Genomic DNA, 27850 nt, shown 5'->3' on the forward strand with positions numbered 1-27850 from the left:
ATGGGGAGCTAGACCCTGCTCCTTATTCCCTGTGGGACCATCCACAGCCTGTATCCTCACCCCTGTAATGGGACTGCAGTCCTCCCTGCCCACCTGACAGTGCTAATTCCAGGCCAGGGGAGCTCCTGGGAAAATCACCAGTGTGGGTGACACGGTGGGTGTTTGTGTGTGTGGAGGGGTGGGCTGCCACCTGGCCATTTACAGACCCCATCCTTCCTCTCTCCCTGTGCTTGTCGCATGTCAGGAATCCCTCTCCTTTGTGCCATGAAACATAAGGCATTTTCAGATCCATCATCTCATTGAGCCTTGCATCTCCTTGGTGAAGTTGGAGTTATCGTCACCATTTTACTGATGAGTAAAATGAGGCTCAGAAAGGGGAAAGTCATTGCCAGGGTTCCGCTGTGGACTTACAGCGGAGCTGGGATTAGGATGCGGGTTCTGGATTCCTTGCGGGGTCCTGGCCCATCTGCAGCTAAGGCCTGTCTTTCTGCTCCCATGAGGTCCCTTTTCCATTCCTTTCCTCCCCATGACAGCCACTGTCACCACCACCCAGGGTCTGTGCTCACTGTCACATCACCCCTCGCTGATCCCTGCGTCTGGCCTGGAACCCGCCATGTCCATCAGACGGATTTTCCTCAACGATGGTTGGGCTCCAAATCCACTCTCCCCAGACTGACACAAATTGCACTACAGGGGGCTGCAACTGTAGGCGTTTCTTGTCTAGAGAGAGATGGTCCCATAGAAATGTCAACATCACTTGGTGAAGAGGAGAGTGGAAACACAGGAGAAAGTTCAGAGAGTGAAGTCAGGAGGAGGTGGCCCTTGAGTTGGGTCTTGAGGGATGTGTGAGAGTTACCAGGCAAGGAACGCTGGGAAGGGCATTCCAGGAGGAAAGAGCAGCATTCTCCAAGGCTCAGACTGGTCTGGTGGCTACAAGGTAGAGCTGGGTGACCTGGACCCCTTGAGACAGTGCTCCCTTTTCAGGAGGAAATCTGCAGTTCCCATACTTTGGGCTGTCTCAGAGTCCCCCAGAGATCTTGGGAAATTCCTGGGTCCAGTTCCCAGGGATTCTGGTCCAGGAAGAGGAATCTGTACTTCTCACAGGCAGGGGCTGTGACCTCACCCCACAGTTCTGATGCAGTTGGTCTCCAGATCACTCTTGGAGAAATACAAGCAGGACTGAGAGGTTTTGACTTGTGCTCCTCACCTATTCTGGGCCCTTTTCCCAACTTGACTTTGGGTAGTGGGTGAATATAGGCCCCAGGTGGACATCAGGGCTCAAGTGGACATGCAGGCTCCAGGTGTATATCAGGCCCCAGGTATATACCATTTTCCTGGTACGTATTAGTAACCAAGGGGACACTGGACTCCAGGTGTACATCAGGCTCACAGGTAGACACCCAGGCCCCATATGGACACCAGCCTACAGGTGAGCATCAGGCTGCAGGAGGATACCCAGGCCTTAGGTAGATATCAGACCCTGTAAGGACACCAGGCCTCAGGTGGACATCAGGGCCCAATTGGGGACTCAGGTTCTAGGAAGACACCCAGGCCTCAAGTAGCATCAAGGCCAAGGCAGATACTAGACTCCAGGTGGACATCAGGCCCTAGTTGGACACTAGGCCCTAGGTGGACACCTGGGACCCTGGTGACCATCAGGCCCCAGATTAACTCCAGGCCTTAGGTGAACATCTGATCCCAGTTGGATATCAGGCCCCAGGAGAACATCAGTCCCCTGGTGGATATCAGCTTCCAAGTTGACATCAGGCCACAAGTGGACACTGGACTTGAGGTGTACATCAGGCCTCAGATGGACACCCAGGCCCCAGGTGTACACCAGGCTCAGGTGGAAATCAAGGCACAGGTAACACCATGCCCTAGGTGGTTACCTAGGCTTCAGGTAGACATCAGACCCCAGGTGGACACCTGGGTCTCAGGTGCTCATCAGGCCCTAGGTGGAAACTCAGGTCCCAGGTGCACATCACGCTCCAAGTGGACACCCAGGCCCCATGGTGATACCCAGGTTCCAGGTGGGCACTGGGCCCCAGATGAACACCAGGCTCCGGGTGGATACCAGAACCTGAGTGGACACCCAGCTCTGAGGTGGATATCGGGCTCCAGGTGGACATCAAGCCTCGGGTAGATATCTAGTCCCCCGGTGGACATAAGGCCCCAGCTCGACACCAGACCCTGGGTAGTACCTAGGTCTTGGGTGGATGCATCTCCAGCTGAACATCAGGCTCCAGGTGGACACCCAGGCCCTAGGTGAACACTAGGTCTTAGGTGGACATTAGGCCCCAAGTGGACAACCAGGTCCCAGGTGGACACCCAGCCTTAACATGGACATCAGGCCCTAGGTAGACAGCAGGTTCAAGGTGCATATGAGGCTCCCGATAAACACCGGTCCCCAAGGAGACCCTTGTCCCCAGGTGAACAGCAGCACCCAGGAAGACATCCACCTCCACCTGCACATCATTCCCCAGGTGTATACCTAGGCCCTGTGGGAGCACCAGGCCCCAAGTGAGTACATAGATCCCTGGTGGCCATTAGGCACCAGGTTGACACCCAGGGCTTAAGTGGACATGAGGCCCCAGATGAATGCTAGCCCCCAGGTGGATAAATAGGCCCCAGGCATACATCAGGTCTGAGGTCTATACTCAGTCTTCAGGTGGACACTAGGCCCCACGCAGACACCAGACCCCGGGTGGATACCAGGCCCTATGCAGACACCAGTCTGCAGGTGGACAGCAGGCCCCAAGAAGACATTATGCCCTGGGTTGACACCTAGGCTTCAGGGGAACACTAGGCCACAAGTGGTCACCTATGCCCCAGGTGGACATCAAGCCTTAGTGGAATTCCCAGTCACCAACTGAACATCAGGCCACAGGTGGATGCCCAGGCTCTAGCTGAATACCAGGTCTCACATGGACATTAGGCCCCAGGTGAACATCAAGCCCCAAGTGAATACCTAGGTTCCTGGTGAACATCAGGACCCAGGTGGCACTCAGGCCCTACACTCAGGCCAAAAGCAGAAATCAGAACATATGTGGACACTCAGGGCCCAGGTGGCTATCAGGCCCCAGGTTTATATCACTTTCCTGGTAGACATCAGTACCCAGGTAGATACTGGACTTCAGGTATACATCAGGTTCCTAGGTGGACACCCAGGCCCCAGGTGGACACCAGCCTACAAGTGGACATCAGACCATAGGAGGACACCTAGGCCCCAGATAGATATCAGACTCCAGAGGAACACCAAGGCCTCAGGTGGACATCAGGTCCCAGGTTAATTCCAGACCCCAGATGGAACTCAGGCCCCACCTGGACACAAGTCCCTAGGTAGATACATAGGCCCTGTAGGCCCTGGGGAACATCAGGCCTTAGGTGAAGTTCTAGGCTACAGGTGGACATCTTGCTCCAGTTGGACATCTGGTCCCAAGTGGACATCAGTCTCCAGGTGGACACAAAATCCCAAGTTGGACATCAGCCACCAGGAAGACTTTAGTCCTCTGGTGAACACCAGCTCCCAGGTTGACATCAGGCTACAAGTTGACACCTAGGGCCCAGATGGACATGTAGCCCCATATGAACACTAGTCCCCAGTCAGCTGGGGCCTGGGTCCCCCTGGAGCCTGATGCTTAGCTAGAGACTGGATATCCACCTGAGGCCTAGGTATCTACCCAGGGACTGGTGTCAAAGTGGGGCCTGATATCCACCTGGGGACTAGGTATCCACCTGGGGCTTGATGTCCACCTCGAGCCAGATGACCTTCTGAAGTCTGATGTCCACCACAGGCCTGGGTGTCCATCTGGGGCCTGGTGTTGATTTGGATTCCAGTGTCTACCTGGAACCTGGAGCCATGTTGTCCACTTGGAGCCTGGAGTTTTCACCCGGGGCCTGGTAGACATCTGGCCCCAGTAAACATCAGCCTGGGGCCTGGTTGTCCACTTAGAGCCTGGAGTTTTCACCTAGGGCTTGAAGATCACCTGGGACCCAGGTGTCCACCTGGGACATCAGGCTGCAGGTGTACACCCAGGCTCCAGGGGAGAACAGGCCCCAAGAAAACTCCAGACCATATTAAACATCAAGTCTCAGGTGGATGCCCAGGCCCCATGTGTACACCAGGCCCCAGGTAGACAGTGGACGCCAGCTGAACATCAGCCCCAAGGTTGACACCCATACTACAGGTGGATATCAGGCCCCAGGTGAATACCTATGCTTCAGATGTGCATCGGTCCCCAGGTGAACATAAGCCACAGATAGACATCAGGCCTCAGGTGCACATCTGGCTCCAGGTAAACATCAGGCCTTAGGTGGATACCCAGTCCCCAGGTGGACATCATAGACCAGGTTGACACAAAAAAATCCCAGTGAGTATCATGTCCCAGTGGACGTCCAGGCTCCAGGTAAACACCCCAGCCCCACTGTAACCATAACCACTGTAACGAGAAATGGTAGGTCTGAGTACCAACCATCATGCTCCTTGCTCACAAAAGGATGCTTAGATATTTTATTCAAAATACAACTCCATTCATCACTCTGAGCAGCGATGTATAGAAAGGAAAAGAAAAATAAACCAGGCCTCAAGGAATCCATCCAAAATGAAGTAGATATTATAAGGGACAGAAATCCCCAAATGAAATGTTATAGTTGACATAGAATAGTCTTTAAAACCCATTAATTTTCTCACACATTTGATACAAAGCATTATTTCCAGAGACTGAACCTAGAAAGAATTGCTTAAGACTAGGAGTCTTGTTCTGGCCTGGATCCCACACTGTTGAACATCTATACTTAGTACACCACATTATACATAGCACTGACATGACCTGTGTGCATTTGATTTTCTAATACTTGTTCATCTCTGGCATACTTTATATATATATATATTACATATGTAACATACATACATACAAGTACACACACACACAAAAAGTATATAAGGGTAGGATAGTAAAATTGTGCAGTAACGTTTCTTGTGAAAGTGGTGGAAAGTGGATTGCGTTGGCGACATGCTGGAATGTGCTTCCATTGGCAGAAGTAAGGCTTTCAAAACTAGTCGTTTTCATTTTTCTCTAGCAACTGGGAATATTAATAATCGAAGATGTGTTGGTATAAAAATAATCATAGTAATCACAATGAAGTGGTGTTAATAATTATATCACAAGATATAATAGACATTATAGATATTATAAGATGTCAAAAGAAAGAAGATGCCATAAAATCTTTGAGATGATTTATACGTTAAATGAGGCCTCCTGTGCCGCCCTGGGGCGCCACTCTCGCTGGGTTCTTGGCGGTGCTCACCCTACTCCACCTGCTCAGCCCAGGCTCCTGCGTCACCGGAGTCACGCCATGGGAGCGAGGACCTTGCTGCGGCCCTAGACAAGGACAATGAGGAGGGGGTGCACGTGGAGTCCCCGCGGATAGGCTGGATGCCGGGCAGGAGCCTTTGCGGGGGTGCACAGCCTCCTCTGGAAGCCCTGGTTGCTGCCCGGTGCCTGCTGCGCCCTGCGAGCTCCGCGGTTGTGGAGCCAGGCCTGCACTGCCTGCTCTCGGCCCCGCCTGCGGACCCTCTGCCCTTTGTCTTGCCCGTGGGGCCCAGGGCCTCAGCTGGCCCGGGGTTCCTGAAGTTAGCTGACGATGGGCTGGCCTCTGGGACTGGGTCGTGGGCCTTGTGCACTGGCCGCCACGTCACCAGCGCCAGGCCTTCCCGCGGTGCTGCTGGAGATGCGGGATGCCCGGGCTCTGGCTCTGCTGGGTCCCCTGGCGCTGCGAACCCCGTCACCTTCCATCGCGGCCACCATGCTGCCCGCTGGTCAGCCCTGGTCTGCAGACTTCCTGGGACCCCTCCGGCACCAAGGAGGCATCACAGCCGCTTGCGACACCGGGGCCGCCTGAACCTCCGCCAGGGCTGCGCCGCGCAAGTGGCTCCAGCCAGCCAGCCCTGGCCCATGAGCCGGACTTTCGGCTCCCCGAGATGATCGCCCTCGGCAGGGATACACGGCTATGGAGGAGGCAACGGATACCTTCCAAAGTTTGTGGACACTCTTCTGCCACACCAAAAGTTTCACCATCAGCTGCGATGTCGACTCGGGCGCAGAGACCACTCCGGGATGTGGACCAGGCAGTGCCTTTGCTGGGCATCCGCAGTGCTGACCACCCCAAGTGCAGATCCCCACTTCGTGTTCCTCCTACTCCACATTCCACATCCAAAGTTCTCTCACCATTTCTAAGCAGGAGAAATCAAAAGAAACTGAAATCAGAAAGAAAGAGAGAGAGAGAGAGAGAGAGAGAGAAAGCTATGTGCAAAAAAAAAAAAAAAAAAAGAGCAAAACCTTTTGGAAAGCATAAAACGCCCCAAAGCCAAAAACTAATTCTTATCTCTTTTAAACCTTCTGCACCTCTCCAATGATGAATGTTTTTTTTTAACCACTGGAAATTCATAATTATTAACTTCTCTGGCATTAATGAATAGAAATTGAATCACATGTGGAAGTATAATTTGTATTATATGACGCTTTTCATATTTTAAAAAATATTTGTCCAGTTTTTCTCCATGGATTAACAATGGGAAATTTTCAACATTGCTGTGTTAATGTCTCCTGAGATAATTAGATGTGAATAATCTTTTATAAACAGAATTTCCTGGGTGGAATTTCTCATCTTCAGGAGCTCCGTAAATAACCATGTCCCAAGAGAACTGTGAATTTGGGAACTGCAAGAACTGAGTCCAAACTTGTCCAGCCTGGAAGCTTTTGGGTGATCGCTCTTGCAGGTGACTTCACTGCCTTCTGTTGAAGGGCCAGTGAGAGCCTGGGGGTTTCAACCTGCAAGAGCCTTACCATTTTAGGGTTAGCATTAACAATGAGGAAAAGGCATACTTTTTTGATATTCTCCGTATGTAATAAAATAGTTACCAAAACAAAGCAAAGTGTGAGTGGTGACTATTGAGAGGACCCTTTCTATCTTTGCTGGATTCCCAGAGATTTCTGGGTTTCTTTTCGAGTCAATAGTATTTCCATGTTAATTCTGAGCTCTTAAAACCCACAATATGAGTTGCAGCCAGTGACTAGAGTTGCAGCCAGTGACTAGAGTTGCAGCCAGTGACTAGAGTTGCAGCCAGTGACTAGTGTTGCAGCTTGTTAAACTGATCACTGGTGGTAGAGCCTTTTCGTTCTGCTCATTTCTTAAAAGGTCAGCTTGGTCAGAGATTAGTGCTACCCTGCCAGAAATAAGCAGTTAGGAATCAAGTAAAGGAGACAGCTAAAAGCGTAATTACTAAGTAGTGAGGTCATGGCTAGATGGTTGTTGATCTCATTTTCTCTCTGCTGCTGATTTCAAGGCTTTATACCACGTTTTGATGTAACATAGGATGTATACTCTGAAGGACAAATAGTCTGTTAGCTTCTTGGAGCTATACTCCGTTACTGGAGCAGGGGACAACAATTTGAAGGACATTACTACTTAGACAGTTTAATCTGCCTTTGGCTAGAATAAACTTCAAGTTCCAAGGGCTGGGTTCAGTTGTTATGCAAATTTAGATTGTTGCGGTAAAATTTCCAAAAAAAAAGGATAGGACTCTTTAGATGAAATAAGAATTTAACTGTATTTGAACCCTGTTGAAGGCCAGACAAGTTTAGGCAAAATCCCATGACTGAATACTCTGTGATGAGTCCCTTTAAATTCCAACGTATAATCTATGTTGGTAAATATGATACGTGCACTGGAAAAGGATGTGTATTCAGTAGTCGTTGAGTGTCGCGTTCTGTATATGTCAGTTTATGTCAAGTTTGTTCATTGTGTTCATCAAATCTCCCTTTCTCTTATGGATTTTTTTTCTGTTGGTTCCATCGGTAATTGAAAGGTATGTTAAAATCTATATTGTAGATTAGTCCATTTTTCTGTTAGTTATATCAGTTTCTGTAGTAAATAATTTGAAGGGATATTTTATATTTATACATATTTAAAATTGGCATACTTTTCTAGTGACTGACATTGTAAAATCTTTTTTATCTTAGCAATATTTCTTTGCTTAAGTCTAAACTGTCAATAATAACATAGCAACATGAGCTTTGTGCTGATTAGTGTTTGCAGGCATGTTTTCCATTGTTTTACTTCCAAATGTCTGGAATCTTGTATTCAGATAAATTAATTAAAACATAAAAAATAAATATAATATAAAACATTAAAAAGTAAATATTCTAAAAATCCAGCCAGAGATGTTTCACTTCTAATTGAAGTGTTTAGAACCACGGCTCTCACACTGTGTGCTAAGGTGCCCTGAGATGCTGTGTTTAACTGACAGGGGCACCAGCGGATAGCGTGTGAGTCTGTGTATGTGTGTGTGTATATTCGAGATGGGGGTCTCACTCTGTCCCCCAGACTGGAGTGGAGTGTGAGGTCTAGGCTCACTGCAGCCTCTGCCTCCCTGAGTAGCTGGGACAACAGGCATGCACCACCATGCCTGGCTAAGTTTTGTAATTTTAGTAGAGACGGGGTTTTGCCATGTTGCCCAGGCTGTATATTTTCGAGGGAAACAAAGCAACATTTGCTGGAGACCTTAAGAACTACTAGCTGAGGCAGTTTATAGTTTCAAAAGTAGTTAGTTAGAAGTGCATTTCTTTACCTTTAAGGTGGGTGTTGTTAATTACCGCGAAGAAAGCAAGTATTGTGCTAAAGTCAGTGTGGAAGAGGAATAAGGTCCAGTGGTTGAGATCCAGTCTGATTTTAAGATTTGAAAAGTTGTGCTGTGTGCCAACAGGCACACACATCCCATTAGTAAGTAAATTGTGCTTTTTTAAGAAAGAAACAAAAAAACTGTTTCTACTTCCATTGCGTGTTATTATATGTACTTGCAAATCCATCACCAAAATAAAAATAATGAACATATCCAGCACTCATAAAAGTTTCCCCTTGCCCTTTTATAATCCCAAACTTTCTGTATCTTCCTACCTTACCACTCTCCCTGGCAATCACCAATCTGTCACTATAAAATAGTTTGCCTTGTCTAGACATTTATATAAATGAAGTGTAGTACGGACCCTATTTTGGAGGTGTCTGGCATCTTTCACACAGCATAATTATTTTGAGATTCAGCTATATTGCAGGCATCAATAGGTCATTAATTTTATTACTGAGAAGTATTCTATTGTGCAGATCGATCACAACTTAATATATCCATTTGCCTGTTGATGGGTTTTTGCATTGCTTCCGGTTTTGGACTTATACAAATACATTTGCAATGAACATTCATGTACATAAGTTCTTATAACTTTGAGTAAATATTAGGAGTGTAATAGCTAATAGGTTTAGGTTTAGTTTTAAGAGACTGTCAAAATGTTTGCCAAAATGGTTGTACCATTTTATATTTTTATCAGCAGTATATAAGAATTCCACACTCTTGCCAACACTTTGTATGGGCTTTCTTTTAAAATTTTAGACATTTTCACGTGTGTACAATAGTATTTTATTGTGGTTCCATAATGCCTAATAATATGTAGTATCTCTTTATATACTTACATGCCATCTGTATATATTTGGTAAAGTGTATGTTCACATTTTTTTTTGCTTCTCCCTTTTTTGTTTTTTTCTTTGCTTATTTTCTCATTATTAAATTTTAATAGTTTCTTTATATACTCTGGATTCAAATCCCTTATTAGACATGAGATTTGCCAGTATTTTCCCCTTGAGTTTTCTTTTTTGTTCTCATAACATTATCTTTCAAATAGCAGATGCTCTTAATTTTGATGGGGTCCAATTTATTAATTGTTCTTGTGCATTTGGTTTTTGGGGCTTCATCTAAGACTTTTTGATTAATTGAATATTACAAAGATTTTTTTTCTGTATTTTCATCTAAAACTTCATAGCTTTTAATGCTTTATTTTATATTTAAGTCAATGATCCTATAAGTGACAGAGCTTTAACCCAAGTCGCTGTCATGCATAGCTGGACCCAGGGGCTTATATAAAATCATCAAGAAATGTTCTCCTTCTTTCTCTTGACACTTTTCCTTTTGTTTTAGCCTCACTTTTTCCTTCTGAAGATGACTCTCTTCTCTCTCTGTAGCAAGAGATAGTGCTACAAATAACCCACTTTACTTTTTCCTCACAGACCACAGTGGTAGAAAAAGCAAGAGTCCTTCCTGATGATTCCAAAAAAAAAAGTACTGAAACAGTTGCTATGATCCAAGGGTAGAGTCTTTTGCCAGAGCTGGGCATCATGATCACCTCTAGGGCTGGGGCTGGTAGGTTGGGTCAGGCCCAGTTGGTGCTCATTGAAATGGTCCCCGAAGAAAAGGGGGGCTCTCAAGAGGAGAGGTGCTGAACACTCCACCAAAAAATAGCCACTGTGTACATACCTACAATTCCTTGCCATTTTATAAGCAACTGGTTGGGTGAACAATGACTGGAAATTCAGTTGTCATTAACTTTCCTTTATAATGTCAGTAGAATGAGCCATATATTTCACATGTTGTGGGTTATGTCCATGATAGTCATTTCTGTATATTAGGTATCAATTTGGAGTATCATCTGAAGAAATATACTATTTTGTGATGTTATCCTTAAATTAATATTTTTAGGATAAAGAATTATAGGATGAAAGAAAAGTCTAGGCTAGAAATAAAAGAATAGAGAAAATGGGAGCATGGATAGCAGAAAATGGCCAAACAGGAAAAGTACTTGTGAGAGGTATTGAAGTACATAATTGATGTCACATAGACCTCCAGGAAATTACAACTACTGGCATAAGAACAAACTATCTGAATAGTCTTTGCTAATACTGAGTCTTTTCTGCTTGCAAAAGAAGTAAGAATTACCATTCTTACTTACATTGGGACATTGTTCAGATAGGCCTCAATGCATTTATTCATTTACCTGTTGATGGGGTTTGGGGGTATTAATGAAGGATGTTAATAAATAATAATGGGCATGTTAGGTAATCATAACTGATTTGTCCATTTGGTCTGAAGAACATTTTGCCTACCTTCTTTTTTGTCGAGGGATTCATTTTTAATGTCATGTTGGATTCTATGGCTTACTAAATGTGTCATTGCCTATTTATGGATTCTGAAGAATTTTATAAAATGTATTTGCCAAACTTTTTGAAAGCTTAGAACTTCTCCAAGGAAGAAGTTCTTTAGTGCTTTAGTGCTGCCCTGACAAATATGGTAGCCACAGCCATGTGAATATTGAGCATTTGAAATGTGGCCAGGCTGGACCGAGATGTGCTGTCAGGGTAAAACACACACCAGATTTTGAAGACTTAGTAGGAAATAAAATTAAACATATCTAATTAATAACTTTTATATTGGTTAGACATTGAAATAATATTTTTATGTATTTTACATATAAAATACATTCATGTGTATGCATAATTAATATCTTCATATGAAATACTTATCAATTACAATTGGAAGAATGATGACTTTGCAGTGGAGAAATCTGGCACAAACTTGATCATGTGCCTCCTGCTGTGATGTCCTAGGAAGACCACAGCATTATTTCTGTGGTTTTCTTGTGAAAGATACATGACCTAAGTCTGGATGTGGAAACACATCAGATGGAAAAAGGTGAACACATCCTTCTTAAATGCTTATGCTCTTTAAAACTCAAAAGTTTATGAAAAATAGGGCAAAACAGAGGAACTGTTTGAAGTTGAAGGAGCTTAAGAGACATGACAATTAATGCAATGGGAAATCCTGGATTGGATCCTGGATTACAAAGTTGAAAAAAAATGTATTTAGGGCACACCTGAGAAAATTTGGATGAGATTATAGCATCTGTTGATTGGACCGTAGTGTTGGGTGAATGCTGATATCCTGATGTGGATGATTATATTCTGGTTATGAGAACTTTTCCCAGATTCCTCATGATTTGCCCAGTGGGTTCATGGACAATGTGGCGATGATAGCAGGAGAAGATGCTACATGTTTCCAATAACATGAACTTCCCTGCAGCAGTGCTGCCTACTGCCCAGATGAGTGCCCTGACTGCCGACAATGAGCAATGCTGAGACCCTGGAAAGAGGAACTACCTTGCCTAGACCAGACAGATTTCTGGTAATGTTGTAAGAATATTTTTTCCCTTCCTTCATGGAAGTGGTAAAGAATTGCCCTCACTGGAATAGATGCATATCGGAATATGGACTCCACTTCATATGCTTCTCATAGCATCAAATTATTTACATTTGCTGAGTTCTTATTCTCTGCTATCATACAATTACTACTGATGATGGAGCTTATTTTACAAAAAAAGAAGTGATGCCATGGGCTTCAGCCCATATTTATTGGTCTTGTGACATCCCACATCACCCAGAGGAACATGACCTCACAAGAATCAGTCACTTCACCAACTGTGAGACCCTGAGGGGCTGGGTTTCTATCCTACAAGATGTGTTAGATGCCCTGACCCAAGATCCCTCCTACCCAGAATGCATGGTTCCATGTCACAAGGATCATTGTGATGGTGGTGATGATGATGGTGAGGATGGTGATGGTGAAGGTGGAGGTGGTGATAATGAAGTGATAGTTATGTTGAGGATGATGAAGGTGATGATGATGGTGAGAATGGTAAAGGTGAACATGGTGATGGTGAGAATGGTGATGGTGGTGATTGTGATGGTGATGATAAGGATGGTGATGGTGAAGGTGGTGATGATAATAGTGATATTTATGGTGAGGATAATGGTGATGATGATGAGGATGATGATGGTGAGAATGGTGATAGTGATGATGATAGTGATGGTAATGGTGATAATGATGGTGATTATGAGGATGGGGAGGGTGACAATAATTATTATGGTGAGGATGGTGATGGTGAAGGTGGTGACAATGATAGTGATAGTTATGGTGAAGATGCTGGTGTTGATGATGGTGAGAATGGCGAGGATAAGAATGGTGATGGCGACGATGATAGTGTTCGTGATTGTAAAGATGGTGATGGCGATCATGGTGGTGATGATGATAGTGCTGACTGGGCTATGAGGTAATGGAGGCAGAAAAATGGCAGTTTCTAGGAAGTATAGAGCCAGCTGGGAACTGCAAGGCAACCTTAGTGGGGGTGGAAGATGTCGGGCCCCTGCCTCATTTCTAGACATCTGGGGAAAGCTCACCCCTCACAGTAGTTCCAGGAACCCCTCCATCCAGCATTTCCTTCTTGCAATCAGCATGGAGCTTTTGGGGTGCAGAGAAGTGTCTTCTATTCACTGCACTCTGTGGGAAGGGAAAAGGGGGAGTGCTATTTTTGAACCCTGTATAATACAGTAGGGTTTCATCTCATATATTTTGGGAGGATTTTCAGCTGAAGAGAGCAAGCTTCAGAGAACTCAGGTAACTTTATCTTCAATAGCATCCAGTTGTGATTTATTGAGCAGTTACTATGTGCCAGGCAACATGTTGGGTGGTTCCTTATATGTTATCTCATGAAATCCTACAGCAACACAAGGTGACAGGCATAACTACCCCATTTTAAAAATTGTGGTAAAATAAACTAAAATTTACTATCTAACTATGTTTAAGTTTACATTTCAGTGGCATTAAATACATTCGCAATGTTGTGCAACCAATTTCCAGAATGCTTTTCATCTTGTAAAACTACAATTCTGTAACTCATTTAAAAACAACTCCCCAATCACCACCCTCCCCGGGACCTGGTAGCCACCATTCTCCTGTCTGTCTCTATGGATTTGACTACTCTAGGTGCCTTGGAAAAGTGGAATAATACAGCATTTGTCTTTTTGGTCTGGCTTGTTTTGCTCAGCCTAATGTCCTCAAGGTTCATTCTTGACGCAGCAGGTGTCAGAATCTCCTTCCTTTTCAAGGCTGAACACTATTCCACTATATGCATAGAAAGCATTTTGTTGATCCGTCCATCCATCCATGGATACTTGGGTTGCTTCCACCTTTTGGTTATTGTGGATGATGCTGCTCTGAACATGGTTGTGCAAGTATCTCTTCCAGGCTAGCCCCATTATACAGAAGAGCATAGAGAGATTCTGGGAGGAGGGATGACCTGCCCGGGGCCTTTGGTGAAGTCCTGGTGGAGGATCTCCTAGACCACAAAGGCAGAGCTCCTCTCCTCACCCCACTACCTTTCTTAGGACCTGCCTCCTGCTCCACCACACAGTGCCCACTCCCTGGTACTAGACTTGCTAAGGCCTCTTGATCCCTGAAAGTTCAGGGACAGGAACTGGTGGGCACAACTACAGTCACTCACTTATCTGTCCCCTACTGCAGATTCTGTGCCAAACAATACATGACAATGACCTGCTTTCCACTCTTTCACCAGATGTGGATGAGGCACCTACTGCATGCCAGGCATGTGTGGGCACTGGATGGAGACCCCTGGGAAATGAGAAGATGTGAGCTCCTCAAGGCCAGGGGCATCCCTTTCACTTGCTGCTACCCTGTGAGGGATGGAGGGGAACCCTGAGGCACTGGAGAAGTGCATGAGTGACCTAGCTCAGATGATGATATCATAGTAACCCTGTTTATTATCACCTACCATGTGCCAGGCATTGTGCGAAGTACTTTGCACACATTACTGGCTGTAAAGCTCAGAGACAACTGTAGGAGTGAATCTGTTATACCTCCCACTTTACAGGGGAGGAAACTGATGCCCAGAGAGGTAAACCAGTCTTCCCCAGGCCTTGCAGCTAGTCTCTGGGATGTGGATCCAGGTGGTCTGACTCAGAGATCCCCTCATCCTCTTGGTTTTTGCCCCTGTAGCCCTCTGGCATGTCCCCAGGGCCCTGTACCCTTGGCCACCCCCAAGATGACCTGGACATGGGCTTCAGCAAAGGCAGCGACCCCAGCACATCTCCATTTGATAGGGAGGAACCTCAGGCCCACCACAGGAGCCCTGGGCTGCAGGTGGTGTAGGTGCTGGCTGAACCACAATGCACCCATGTTGGAGGATGCACCCTAGGATGGGCAGCAGCAGGAGGTCTCCCTGCTCAACAACCGGTAGTGGTACCTGAGAACAAAGGAGGAGAAGGAGGCTTTGGACACAGGTGTGGAGAAGCCCAAGAGGAAGAAGAAGACTTGGACTATGGGCTGCTGGATGGCCTCAAGGACCCCCTCCCAGAAAAGGAACTTTGAGATTTATACCCAGGGCTGAGATGAAAGTGCTCCCTATTTTCTATCCTGGAACTGCTGCAAACCTCAGTGTGACATCACAGGGCCTCGTTTCCCTATTTGTAAAATGGGATTTTATGGGGGTTCCAATGAGACATTGGACCGAGAGCATTTTGAGAATTGTAAAAAATGTACAGTGAGGGAATAATTATTATCAATGGACCATTGCTCTTCCAGTAGTTAGTATTCTTTAGCAAATATTTGAAGGTAAAATATGATTTGTTGAGGAGGTTTGCAGCAGCTGAGGCCCTCAAGAGTCTTTTCTGTGTCCGTTCAAAGCTGGCCTCTGACAGGGACCTTCTTGGTGCTACCCCTGGGCCCCTCATCCTTTGCGCAGTCTTCTCGGGGTTCTTATTTCTCTTGCATCTTGTGGTTCCCTAGTGGATGGCGTGCTCCGTCTTCACTCAGAGCTAACTGCATCTCCTCCAGGCCCATGTCCCTTGTGCAGCACCCACTGCTGCCTCACCAGGATTCAAAACCTTCTGTGACTGACCTCTGCTGACCTCCCAACTTTATCCCCCCTCATTCTTTCTGCTCCTCCAGTTCCATGCCTGTGCCCCTCAATCCTGTGGCTCACACTCTCACCCAAGCTGTTCTCCATCAGGATTTCCTTGGCTCCCTTTTCTGCTAGGTAAATTTGTGTTCATCCTTCCAAGCCCTGCACAGATGTCCTCCTCTGAAAGCTCTCCCTGAGGTCACACAGTCCAGGAACAAGGTAGTCCTTGTTCCTCTGCTGCCTCTGGGTTTTGTGCCTTTATCACTTTGGTGTGACTGCCTAACTCCTGCTGAAGGGAGGCATTTTGGCTTTACTCACCTCAGTATCTCCTGGGTCCAGCTGGGTGTCTGGCCTGGCCCAGAATTGGTGCTCATCGAGGGTGTAAAGAACTCACAAGGACCCAGGAATGTTTTGCAAATAATACCACCCTCCCACACTTCTCCAATGTTTACTTTCTAAGCTCCTTTACTCTTTGACATTCAAATTTCTAAATGGCCTGTATGTATTTACAAAGCCTGGGAAAAAGCCTTCAGAGGACAAACACACCCCACCGGCAGAATGTATTTGCATTGACTAGGATTATGGATGAAATTCAGCTTTCTGGCAAATGAATCATTTGGCATTGGCTGAGTATCTGCTCTGTGCCAGATACTAAGCTGTGATCTCTAGAAAGAGACATGAACTACTGACACAGTCCCTGAGCCCGAAGAGCTCAGAATCCAGTGAGCTTGATTTCTTGTAAGTTAGAGACAGAGTTCAGAGCAGAAGCTCAGGCAGGAGAAGAGAAGTAAAATGGACACACCAGAGGCAGTGACAGCCACACAGCTGTCTGGGGACACTGAGTGCAGCAACAAATAGCTTAGGCTGCCTTGGCAGCCCACGAAGGTATCACGGTTTCCTATTGCAGCATCTCAGTGTTGCTTTTGTTATGCTGATCTCTGCAAAGCCCCTCTGTGCCCCAGCCCAGGATGGTGGCAGCCATGCTGTGGATAAAAGGGCAGTGACAAGGACCACAGGCTCAGAGCTTGCACCCTGGACCGCCTGGGAATGGGAGCCCTTCACATGTTCTCTGCTTCTGTGTTCAGGTTGGGGGTCCTGGCCAAGGAAGGGAGATGACCCCCATGCTAGGTCAAAAGGACACACTCCCGGGAACAGACTGTCTCTTCTTTCTGGGTAATTTCTGCCTCTGCAGTGAATGGTGAAACCAGACACATCCTCTCTGTTGGTATGACACAAAGACAGGCGTTCCTGCTCGTGGGCTGAATCTTCAGATGAGGGGAGGTGTAGCACACTCCTGTGTTCTGCTGACTAAGGCAGGGGCACATGTCACCCCATTAGAATGAGTGCCAGACCAATGGCTACAATAAAATCATCTCCAATATTCAAAGGAGTCACCTTCATTCATCTACAAATACTTTTCCTTTTCTTTTCTTTTTTTTTTTTTTTTTTTTTGAGATGGAGTCTTGCTCTGTTGCCTAGGCTGGAGTGCAGTGGCCTTATCTTGTCTCACCGCAATCTCTGCCTCCTGGGTTCAAGCGATTCTCCTGCCTCAGCCTCCCAAGTAGCTGGGACTACAGGCGCCCACCACCACATCTGGCTAATTTTTGTATTTTTCATAGAGACAAGGTTTCACTATATTAGCCAGGCTGGTCTTGAGCTCCTGACCTTGTGATCCGCCTGCCTTGGCCTCCTAAAGTGCTGGGATTACAGGTGTGAGCCACCGCTCCTGGCCCAAGTTTTTTTCTATAAAACCACCTATTGCACTCAGGATAGGGTAAATGATGCATCATGCCTGCTGGCAACATGGGCCCTATCTGGAAAGCGAGTGCCCACCACCATGGCACAGTGCTGTGCAGTGCCTGTGTGGTGCTGAATCTCAGGAGCAGCTCCCATCCTGTGAACAACTACAGGGACATTAGACATAAGCAAAGACCTCTGGCGGCCATGCCAGCCAGCAAGCAGATGCTAACCCTTTCCGGGGGGTCTGCAGGGAGGTCGGGCCAGTGGAGAGGTGGCGAGACCCATGTGTGGTCCCCCAAATCCCGCCCATGCTATGCAATGGGGGCGACCACACACCCGATCTGCCTGGGAGGGTCCTGGTGTGCCCACTGCCTCGCTGAGTTATGAGGGGTGCTGCCTCTCACATCTCACTGGTATCGCATTTGAAGGACAAATTATGTCTTCCCTTCCCCACCCTGTGGACCTCTGTTTCCTCATGTGCAAGTGGGGGATGATATGCTTACATGGTTATGCAGTGGGGGTATTGATGGGATCCATCTGTCAATACCCTGCATCCAGCGACCACCTGGAGCACACCTGCAGTTCGCAAGCTGGGCTTCCTGCTGCAGTGAGGGGAGCAAGCACTGCCTGGAGCCAGGGAGTTTCTCTGAAGGAGGTGTTGGAAAAGACTTGTTCCAGAATTTGGGCTTGTACTGGGAGCTTGGGGGAGGGTTGAAAGAAGCCTTTGCTCCAGATTGGATGCTGTCAGAGGCAGGGTGGATTCTATCACCTGGCATCTTCCCCAATCTTACCTAGAAGGAAGGAAGAAGACAAGACCGAAGCTAACGCTGCAATTGACAAAGAGGTAGTGGTCATGACATAGACACAGGGGAGGGGGTGTGAGGTCATTTTTGTCCATGTTTTGCATGAGCTGAGCCATGATAGCTACCAAGTGACCTTGCTTTGTCTTGACCCATCATGGTCACAGAGCGACCCTGTCTGATGCTGACAACCTGTGCAGTTCAACAAGAGAACACCAACGCCTTGCCAGCAGTGGCTGCCGTCCTCCTGAGGCCTCGCTGCTCCTCCTCTGGGGCTGACTGCTGACCTTGGGAGGTGTGGAGTGGGAGGGGAATATGCTGTGGGGTTTTTTTTGCAGAGCAAGGGCAGGAGACTCTGATGTCTTCAGCTCTGGCCATCCTGAGTGCTGTGATCTGCTTCCCCTTCTTCCTACACCACCCCCGATCCCACCACGCTGCTGCAGTCACTGCCAACTCATAGTGCCTTCTAAGGGCCCCAGTGTCTCTGGGACACCCCCTCTCCCCTGGGAGGGAAGCAAGGTGCTCATGAAGGTCCCAGGTGGAGGTGCTGAAAGAGTGTGGAGGTGCCTTCTTGAGTGTCAAAGTCTGGGATTCCAGCTTTCAGCCTCAGGCTCCAGGTGTGTGTGCCGAAGTGGAATATTCTGCTCTCATTCGCTCTCCTGCCTGGTCAGAGGAACTTGGGGAGTTTCCTCTCTAGGGGAGGGAAAGGCCCTGGAGAGGTGGCCTTGCCCTGAACTGGGAAGGGGTGGGCATGGGAAAGCAAGGGCCTGGGCTCTGCCTACTGCTTGCTGACAGCTTGGGCACAGCACTGCCTTCCCTGGGCTTCTGCCTCTTTTCTCTGTATGATTAGGTGGAGGTGGATGGGATTCTGCTTCTACTCCCAGTCCTTGGGCACCATGTCAGGTACTCACACACTTATGACCCCATCTGGTCCTTGGAACAGCACTGGGGGATGGATCTGTCAACCTCACGTTGCAAATGTTTGTTCTAAATCCCACACTCTGAAGTCAGAAAGACCTGGGTTTGCCCTCAGCCACTGACGGTTGCTTGCTATGTGACCTTGGACAAGTCGCTGCCCTTCTCTGAGCCTCAACACCCACATTTACACAGAGGAAGAATAATACCTCCCTCTTGGGCTGCTGTGAAGCAGAGCTAATGGGTACATTGCCTCCGGCACATTGCAGGTGCTCAAAGTGTTGGTCTTTCCTTCCCTTTCTAGGTCTCCATTTCCTCATCTACACAGTAGGGAGCAACTCTGTCCTGATTATAAATAAGACAATAGGTGAATGCACTCAGCACGCCTGGGGGCAGGGATGCGTAGAGAAGCTTCTTGCAAAGGTGAAGAATGTGTGCTCTGAGCCCCGTGCTGAGAGGCAGGTGAGAGGACAGCAAGCCCAGCGACTGAGGCCTACAAAATGCCCCCTGCAGAGAGGGAGGAGGAGCAGTGTTCTAAGGCAGGTGGGAGGCAGCATCCCCAGTGCTTGCAGGAGGAGCAGGACTGCTTGTGCTTGCTCAGGTGGGTGGTAGGTTAGGTTCTTAGGCATCTGCTGGGTATCAGATGCTGCACAAGCATCATCTCCGTGAATTTAATCTTTCCATCATCCCTGAGAGGTGGGCATTACAGGGGCATAGTGGGATTGAAACACAGGTCCCCTGAGCCTGTGTCTTTTCTACAAGGCAACTTAGTTCACATGTAATAATAGGACCCAAAAATACACCTGCTATGCTGTGCTCACCTGATTTCATAACATCCTTGTGACCTGCGAGGTTGGTGTACTGTCCTCATTTTATGGATGAGAAAACTGAGGCTCAGAGAGGCTGAATAATTTTGCTCATCCTTCCAAAGAACTAAAGGGAAGAGAGGTGCTATAGCTGTGGGGCCTTCTATTCCTGGTAGGAAGTGTGCAGTACCCCAGGCCATTCTGACCCTAGTGCAGGCAGGAGAAAAGGCACATCAACAAATCCAGCAGCAAGCTTCCACTGAGGGCCTCCCTGGACTTTCCTTGCACTAGTGCTGAGGGAGAAACAGCCTTGTTCCTTCACCTAACATGGCTTCGTGCCGCCCCCAGGATAAAGGTCAGGGTCCTCAGGTCTGTGTTTGAGACTCTTCATGGTCTGATCCCACCTGCATTTCCAGCCAAATCCTCCACCACAGCCCCCAGTGCAGCAGCCCTGGCCATCTGTCCCATCCCACCATCCTGCCTTGGCTCAAGCTGTTCCCTCTGTCCCATGCTATTCACACATAGAACAAGGAGAAGCTTGATATAGGCTAACCTGAAGTTTCCATTTGAGAGCACTTTCAGCTTCTGGAAACAGACATTTCACCCAAAATTCCAGATTCCCTGCTTCTCTGAAAATACATACATACATACATAAATCTGCTTTTACTCTGCACTATTCTGTTTTTTGAGACAGAGTTTCACTCTTGTTGCCCAGGCTGGAGTGCAGTGGTGTGATCTCCACTCACCGCAACCTCTGCCACCCAGGTCCAAGTAAGTCTCCTGCCTCAGCCTCCTGAGTAGCTGGGATTTACAGGCATGCACCACCATAGCTGGCTAATTTTCATGTACTTTTTTTTTAGTGGAGATGGAGTCTCACGATGTTGGTCAGGCTGGTCTCCAACTCCTGAACTCAGGTGATCCACCAGCCTCGGCCTCCCAAAGTGCTGGGATTACAGGTGTCAGTCACCTCATGTGTCCAGTCTGCACTATTTCTTAGTGTCAGACAATTTGAGACAAACAATGTCTTTCTCATTTGGACGTGACAGGGTCTAATTTTTGTATTTTTAGTATAGACCAGGTTTTTTTTTTTTTTTGACAGAGTTTCACTCTTGTCCCCCAGGCCAGAGGGTGCAGTGGCATGATCTCAGCTCAATGCAACCTCTGCCTCCTGGGTTCAAGTGATTCTTCTGCCTCAGCCTCCCAAGTAGCTGGGATTACAGGCGCCTGCCACCACAGCCGGCTAATTTTTTGTATTTTTAGTAGAAACAGGGTTTTACCATGTTGGGCAGACTGGTCTCGAACTCCTGACCTTAGGTGATCCACCCTCCTCAGCCTCCCAAAGTGTGGAATTACAGGCATGAGCCAGAGCCTGGCCTCACCTGGCTAATTCTTTGTATATTTGAAGAGACGGGGTTTCACCATGTTGGCCAGGATGGTCTTGATCTCCTGACTTCGTGATCTGCTGGCCTCAGCCTCCCAAAGAACTGGGATTAGAGGTGTGAGCCACTGCACCCGGCCTCAATGTAGCTTATTATCAAAGTATTTACATAGAAAAATTAATCAAAGGGCACAAGCATTTCAATACTTAGGTTAAGATGAAATCTGTGGCCGGAAGAGTGCCAGACACACATGAAATGTTTTGTGCATGAAGGAACCACAACTTAAAATGATTTTCTGTTATTCGTTTTGGTATGTTATTTTGGAAATGTGATTAATCACGTATGTCAAGGACGTTGGGAAGAATTTCCAGATAGTCTGATATGCATGACATCTTAATCATACAATATAAAGCAAGGCTATCTTAGGAAATTAGGTATCACTGCCAAGGACCTTTACGTGAGAAGATAAATTAAAATTACAATTAAATTTGTAACAGTCAGATGGGCTGGCAGGCAAGTTGTGTCATTTTTTTCTCAGCATTTTTTCTTTTCCTTGATTCAATAAAACAACTTTAAACGCCAGCTATCTGCAGAACCCTCACTAGACTATGTTTAATGATATGTGAAACACAGCCTGCACACTCACAGATCCTTGCCACGTTCCGTTCCCATCCTCTCAAAACCTGTGTTACCCTGTGGCTAGATATTTCAAGGAGATGAAAGAGAGAGACGAATGAGAACCATCTTCTTTCAGGTCGCTCTGCACTGTTCTTGCAGGTAGACAATGATCTCTCCGGTGAGGCTATTATCCTTGGCTGGGGGGTGAGGACTTAATCCTAGAAAAGAGGCCTCTCAGGGTGGGGAGGTGATTTAAATTCTTACAAGAGAGACGCAGCTCCCCACCTCATCTGGACCTTCACAAACCTAAACTGGAACCGCCAGAAAAATGACTGACAACGGGCCACACAAGCCAGGCAGAGACGCGGGGAGAGGCTGACCACAGGAAAGGTGGACGTAGAAGATACCGCCCTCTGGCGCACAGGGCACATGTGTCCCAACACACACACACACACACACACACACGAACACACGGACACAGAGCTAAAGAGTGAGAAAGGGGAGAGAGAAACAAGAGAGAGACATACGCACACACACAAACGCACAAAGACATACAGCAGTGGCACGGTAACAGCTACCCCCAGGCAGCCCCTGAATTTTCAGGGTTCTGCTCTCCACGACTACAACCCACTGGTGAGAGAGCAGCCCACGGGCACACAAGCAAACCTCTCCTTTTTTGAAGAGACTCACTGGCACACCGTCCGTGCAGGCCTGAGGCTGGGATCCCGCGCTGCTTCCCTGGCCCTCCGCCCGCAGTTTCTTCCTCCTGGACGACCCTCCGTGAATCCCGGCCTCCAGAGACTATCCTGTTGATGCCCTGGCCAGGACTGGTCTTAGCCCCGATTCTGATTAATCCCTCTAATCCCAGGTTCTCGTGAGGCGGAGGCAAGAGAATCACTTGAACCCGGGCGGCAGAGTTTGCAGTCAGCTGAGATCCCGCCACTGAACTCGACTGAGTGACAGAGTGAGACTCCGACTATAAAAAAAGAAAAAGAAAGAAAAGAAAAATGACCACGGAGCGGCGGCTGCGGGGACTGGGGCGGCGGCGGGTGAAGTGAAGATTGGGAGAGGGCCCTCCTCGACCCTCCCCGAATCCAGGCCTGAGGCTGGGATCTCGCGCTGCCGCCCCGGCGATCCGCCTGAGGTTTCTTCCTTCTGAGGTTTCTTCCTGGTGGTCGACCCTCCGAGAATCCCAGGCTCCGGAGACCATCCTGTTAATGCCCTGGCCAGGACTGCTCTCAGACCCGACTCTGACGCACAATGACACGGGGCTCCTACTTCGCAAAGTCTCAGGGACCCATCCTCGGGCAACAGTGGCAATCACTACGACCAAAGCGGAGGTTAAGGCCTTGTGCATGCGCACTGGCGAGGCCGAATCCCCGCTTGCTCCGGAGAGTCAGGCGGCGGGTCCTTTAAAAAATGGCGGCGACGCGCGGCTGAGGGGACTGGGGCAGCGGTGGCGGCGGCAGCGCAGTCCGAGGCGGCGGGTGGGAAGAGGACTACGAGAGGGTCCTGCGGGAGGCCCAAGGGTTGGACCCATAGAGGTCCTGTCATCAGGACCTTCTTGATCGGTCTTCTGCTTCGGTTCCCGGTGGAGGAGGAGCTTCAGGGTGCGGCTGGGCTCTCTGGACTCCTCTTCAGATCTGACTATGGATCCCACGGGGTGATCAGGAATGGGGTTACAATGCAGTGAGGCGGGAAGGGTCTCGCTGGGGCACAGAAAGATCCTAAGGGCTGCAAGGCATACTGTCAGCTGAAAATACACTGATCCATGAGCCCACTGCCTCCCTCCTTCCTAGGTGGAGTTGTGGCCTGACTTCATCTCCAAGGTTCGGGGCTCTGGCATCCCGACGCTGCTTTCCACGACATGTGCAAGGAGAGACAGAGGCGAGTCCGAGATGGAGCCAATGTGACCACACGTGGCACTAATGTTCCCCAAGAGCAGATGGAGTCAGTGTGTGTCTTTGAGGCCGTATGGGGCGACGCTGAGACGGATAGTGACATCCAGGTGTGCACAGGTGGGTCACTGGGACCTCCCACACAAAGCCAAGGAAAAGCCAAGCACACTAGAAAACCTGTGAGACAGGGCCTGTTCCTGAGTCCAAGCCACATTCAGGAATGACTGCCAGAGGGGCCAAGAGGTTTCAACAAAGGACACCACACCGACATCCCGCCACCGGTAGGTACCCCTGACGCCACCTCCCCTGCACCCAGAAAAACCCAGTCCGTTTGGCTCCCTGACATCCGTGGCAGCCAAAAGATTCAGTGCTTGGAGGCACTTTCCCCAGGAGCAGAGGAACCAGATGGCCCTCAGGAATGAGAGAGGAAGGGCAGGTGGGATGCAACACTAACTTTTCTAGAAGGCAAAGGTCAGCCATGGTGGGGTTGCCTCCCGCTCTTCCTGGACTGACCACAAAGCCATCATTGGGACATGCAGACAAAGGGAGCTCCCCTGTCCAAGACAGGTATGGAAGCCCAGAACTCCAGGATCATCATACCCTATCATCCAGAAATAGGTTTGGAGAGGGAAGCAATCATAAAAGGGACCCCAATGAAATTTCTCCCTAATGGACTGGGAAGTGTTCTTTGTTGAAGACATTGAGCCAGACTAAGAAGCCTCTAGGCTTCACAGGAACTGGGCAGACAGAGCAAGAGGGAGGACAGAGCAGAGGCCAATGCCATAGCACAATGCCACTATCACAGACATCTGGGAGAAAGTGCCAAATGGGTGACTTGGCAGGAAGGCCAGCGTTTGAGTGACAGACATGTTTGCCCCATCTTGTAGCCAGCTTCCTTCTCCGTCCCAGTGTATAGCTGTGGGTAGATTTCTCAATGAGGGCAAAGGGTGAGAGGAGTGAGAACCATCTTCTTGAAGGTCTGTGGGCACAGTCCTGCGGGTGGACAATGAGCACCTGTGAGGCCTTTGTCCTTGGCTGGGGTGCGGTCGTCTTGATCCTAGCAAGGAGGCAACACAGGATGGGAAGGGTATTAAAACTCCTGCAAGACAGGCCGGAGGCATGAAGCCCCTTCACCGAAGCACAGCCATGGAGAACTCCTGCTATGCCAAAATTCAGGGACTGGATATCAAGACAACAGTGGAAATCACTGTGACGAGACAATCAGCTAGAGCCTCGTGGAGGCACATTGGCTAGGCCGACTAAAGCTCCGGTGCTGGAAGTCAGGCTGCTGCCCCTTGAAACAATGGCTACTGCGCGGTAGCAGAGGGGCTCCTGTTGCAGCCTCGGCAGCAACTGGATCCGAGGTCCAGTTTGCGGCGGCGTGGGAGAGGGTACCGCGGGTGTCCTGTCCTAGGGCCAAACCCCCAGGAGTCCTGTCATCAGGACCTCCTTGAGCCAACTCCCACCAAGGGAGCAGAAGCTTCGGGACGCCTGCTGGGTTCTTGGGACTCCCCTTCAGATCCAATCTGGGCCCCCTCCGAGTGAGATAGGATGGGCTCACCACATCTGGTGAGACAGGCAGGGCCTTACTGCAGCACAGAATGATCCCATGGGTCTTACGGCGTGGTGTCAGTTGAAAATTCACTGATCCATCAGCCCTCTGCCTCCCTCCTCCTTTGAAAGAGCACTGGCCTGCCCGGCTTCTAAAAGCCCTGGGGCTCCGGAAGCCCGACCGCAATTTACAGGACATGTGCAAACAGGAACAGGGGTGAACCCCAGGTGGAGACCATGCGATGACGCGTGGCACTGGCCCATCCCACAGCAGATGGCGTGAATGTGTGTAACCAGAGGAATGTGGGGCGAAGCCAAAACAAACGGTGGTGTCTAGGCATGTGCCCGGTGGAAGGGGGGAACAAGTGACATTTCCATCACAGCAATGAAAAATTAAAGAACACCTGTGAACCAGGAGGGGGCTTGTGACTGACCGGAGCCAAATTTTGAAATTCCTGCCAGAGGAGCAAAGAGGTTTCCGCAAAATTCAACCCACCGCCAAAGCTCCATCGCCCAGGTAGCCCTCACACAACGTACCCTGCACCAAGCCCCAGCCCCAGCACCAGCCGCAGCCCCAGACCCAGCCCCAGACCCAGCCCAGTCCCCTTGGTTCCCTGACATCCGTTACGGCTAAAAGATCCAGGGAGTCAGTCCACCCAGGAGCAGAGGAGAGGATGTCCCTTAAGAATGAGACAGGAAGTGCAGAGGAAATGCTACACCACCTGTCCTAGAAGACAAGGCCAGTCACGGTCGCCTAGCACTCATTCTAGGCAATCCACCCACCCATGAGGGGAAACACGGAGAACAAGCAGGCTTTCCTGTCTGAGACACTTATGGGAGCAAAGAGCTCAACGGTCACGAGATCTGCCCAATCAAGCGAAACAGGTTTGCAGAGAGAAGCAATCATAACAGGGATCTCCAGGAAAAGTCTGCCTGACAGACTGGGAAGTCAAGCACTGGGAAGTCCCTGACGGACAGGGAAGACATGTGGCCAGAGTGAGAGGCATCTAGGCCAGGGGAGGCAGAGCAAGAGGGAGGACAGAGCAGAGGGAGGACAGAGCAAGAGGGAGGACAGAGCAGAGGCCGAAGCCCAGGCAGGATATAGCACCATGTCACTGCCACGGGCATAAGGGGAGGGGTTCCAAAAGGGTGGCTTGTCCAGAGAGGCCAGCATTCCAGTGACAGGGATTGTTGCCATCTCCCATTTCTGGCTTCCTCTTGCAGACTGTATCGTGCTGTGGCTTCATTTCCCACAGAAGAGCAGTGAAAAGATAAAATCAACTTCTCTGACGTGGGTCCGCTCCTCCCCTGCGGGACAAAGAACTCCTGTGGGGCTCTTGTACTCGGCTGCAGTGTGTTTATCTTGATACTAGAAAAGAGGCTGCTGAGGATGGGGAGGAGATTTCAATTGCTCCGGGACCGATGCATCTCCTCACGTGGGTCTGGTCTTCACACACAAAAAGCAGCTCCGCGGTGGCGAAAACGAATGACAACTGGCCTCATGAGCCAGGCAGAAACGCAGAAAGAGGCTCACCAAAGGAAGGCCGCCATGCGAGAAATCGCTTTGTGGCACACAGGGCACATTCGGCTGAAGACACACACACACACGGACACAAACACACAAACCGACAGAGAGAGGGAAAGAAGCACACAGAGACTGAGAGACAGAGAGAGAAGAGAGAACGGAACACACACACACACAACCACACCCAGACAGAAACACACACACAGTCATACAGCAGACGCATTGAAATACACACCACCAGGAAACCCCTGAGGCTGCGGGGTTAGGCTCTCGACGAGAACAACCCTCAGGTGAGAGAGCAGCCAAGGGGCACGCAGGCCGACCTGTCCTTGACATCACAGCGGCACGACTTTTGGGGAGACTCACCCCAACACCGTCCAGGCAGGCCTGAGGCTGGGATGCCGCGCTGCTTCCCCCGGACTCCGCCTGGGCTTTCCTCCTCCTGGTCGGCCCTTTGTGACTCCTGGCATCCGGAGACGTTGCCGTCGATCCCGTGAAGAGGTCAGGCCGGAGCCTCAGCGCCCCGACACCCAAGCACTGCCAAGGAGGGCTCCTGCTGTGCCAAGCCTCAGGGACTGGTCTCTAAGACAACCGTGGGAAGCACTGTGACAGGAGAAGCCGCTCGCGCCTCGCGCATGCGCATTGGCTGGGCCCACTGGCGCTGCACTCCAGGTAGTCAGGCTGCGTCCCCTTTAAATAACGCCACCGCTGCGCGGCGGCAAGGAGGCTCCTGCTGCAGCCGCGGCGGGGGCTGAATCCGGGGTCCAGTTTGGGGCGGCGTGGCAGAGGGGGCCGCGGGTGTCCTGTCCCAGGGCCAAACCACCAGGAGTCCTATCCTCAGGATCTCCTTGAGCCGACTTCCACCCAGGGAGGGGGAGCTTCAGGAAGCCTGCTGGGTTCTCGGGACTCCTCTTCAGATCCGATATAAACGCACTCTGAGTGAGATAGGATGGGCTCACCACATCTGGTGAGGCGGGCAGGGCCTC

At 49.2% G+C, this 27850-nt stretch overlaps 1 protein-coding gene across 1 annotated transcript; it reads right to left on the reverse strand.

Moving 5' to 3' along the window:
• Window positions 1–4496: 4496 nt before the first annotated feature.
• On the reverse strand, window positions 4497–27444 carry LOC106634422 (uncharacterized). Its single transcript, XM_063598707.1, has 4 exons — window positions 27231–27444; window positions 17876–18163; window positions 13114–13213; window positions 4497–6256 (listed from the first exon to the last, which is right to left on the reverse strand). The coding sequence occupies exons 2-4, from the start codon at window positions 18146–18148 to the stop codon at window positions 6195–6197; spliced, it is 435 nt and encodes a 144-aa protein (XP_063454777.1). The 5' UTR covers window positions 18149–18163; window positions 27231–27444; the 3' UTR covers window positions 4497–6194.
• Between the last annotated feature and the right edge of the window lie 406 nt (window positions 27445–27850).

Source organism: Pan paniscus, chromosome 19 (genome assembly GCF_029289425.2).
Source record: "Pan paniscus chromosome 19, NHGRI_mPanPan1-v2.0_pri, whole genome shotgun sequence".
Taxonomy (NCBI): domain Eukaryota; kingdom Metazoa; phylum Chordata; class Mammalia; order Primates; family Hominidae; genus Pan; species Pan paniscus.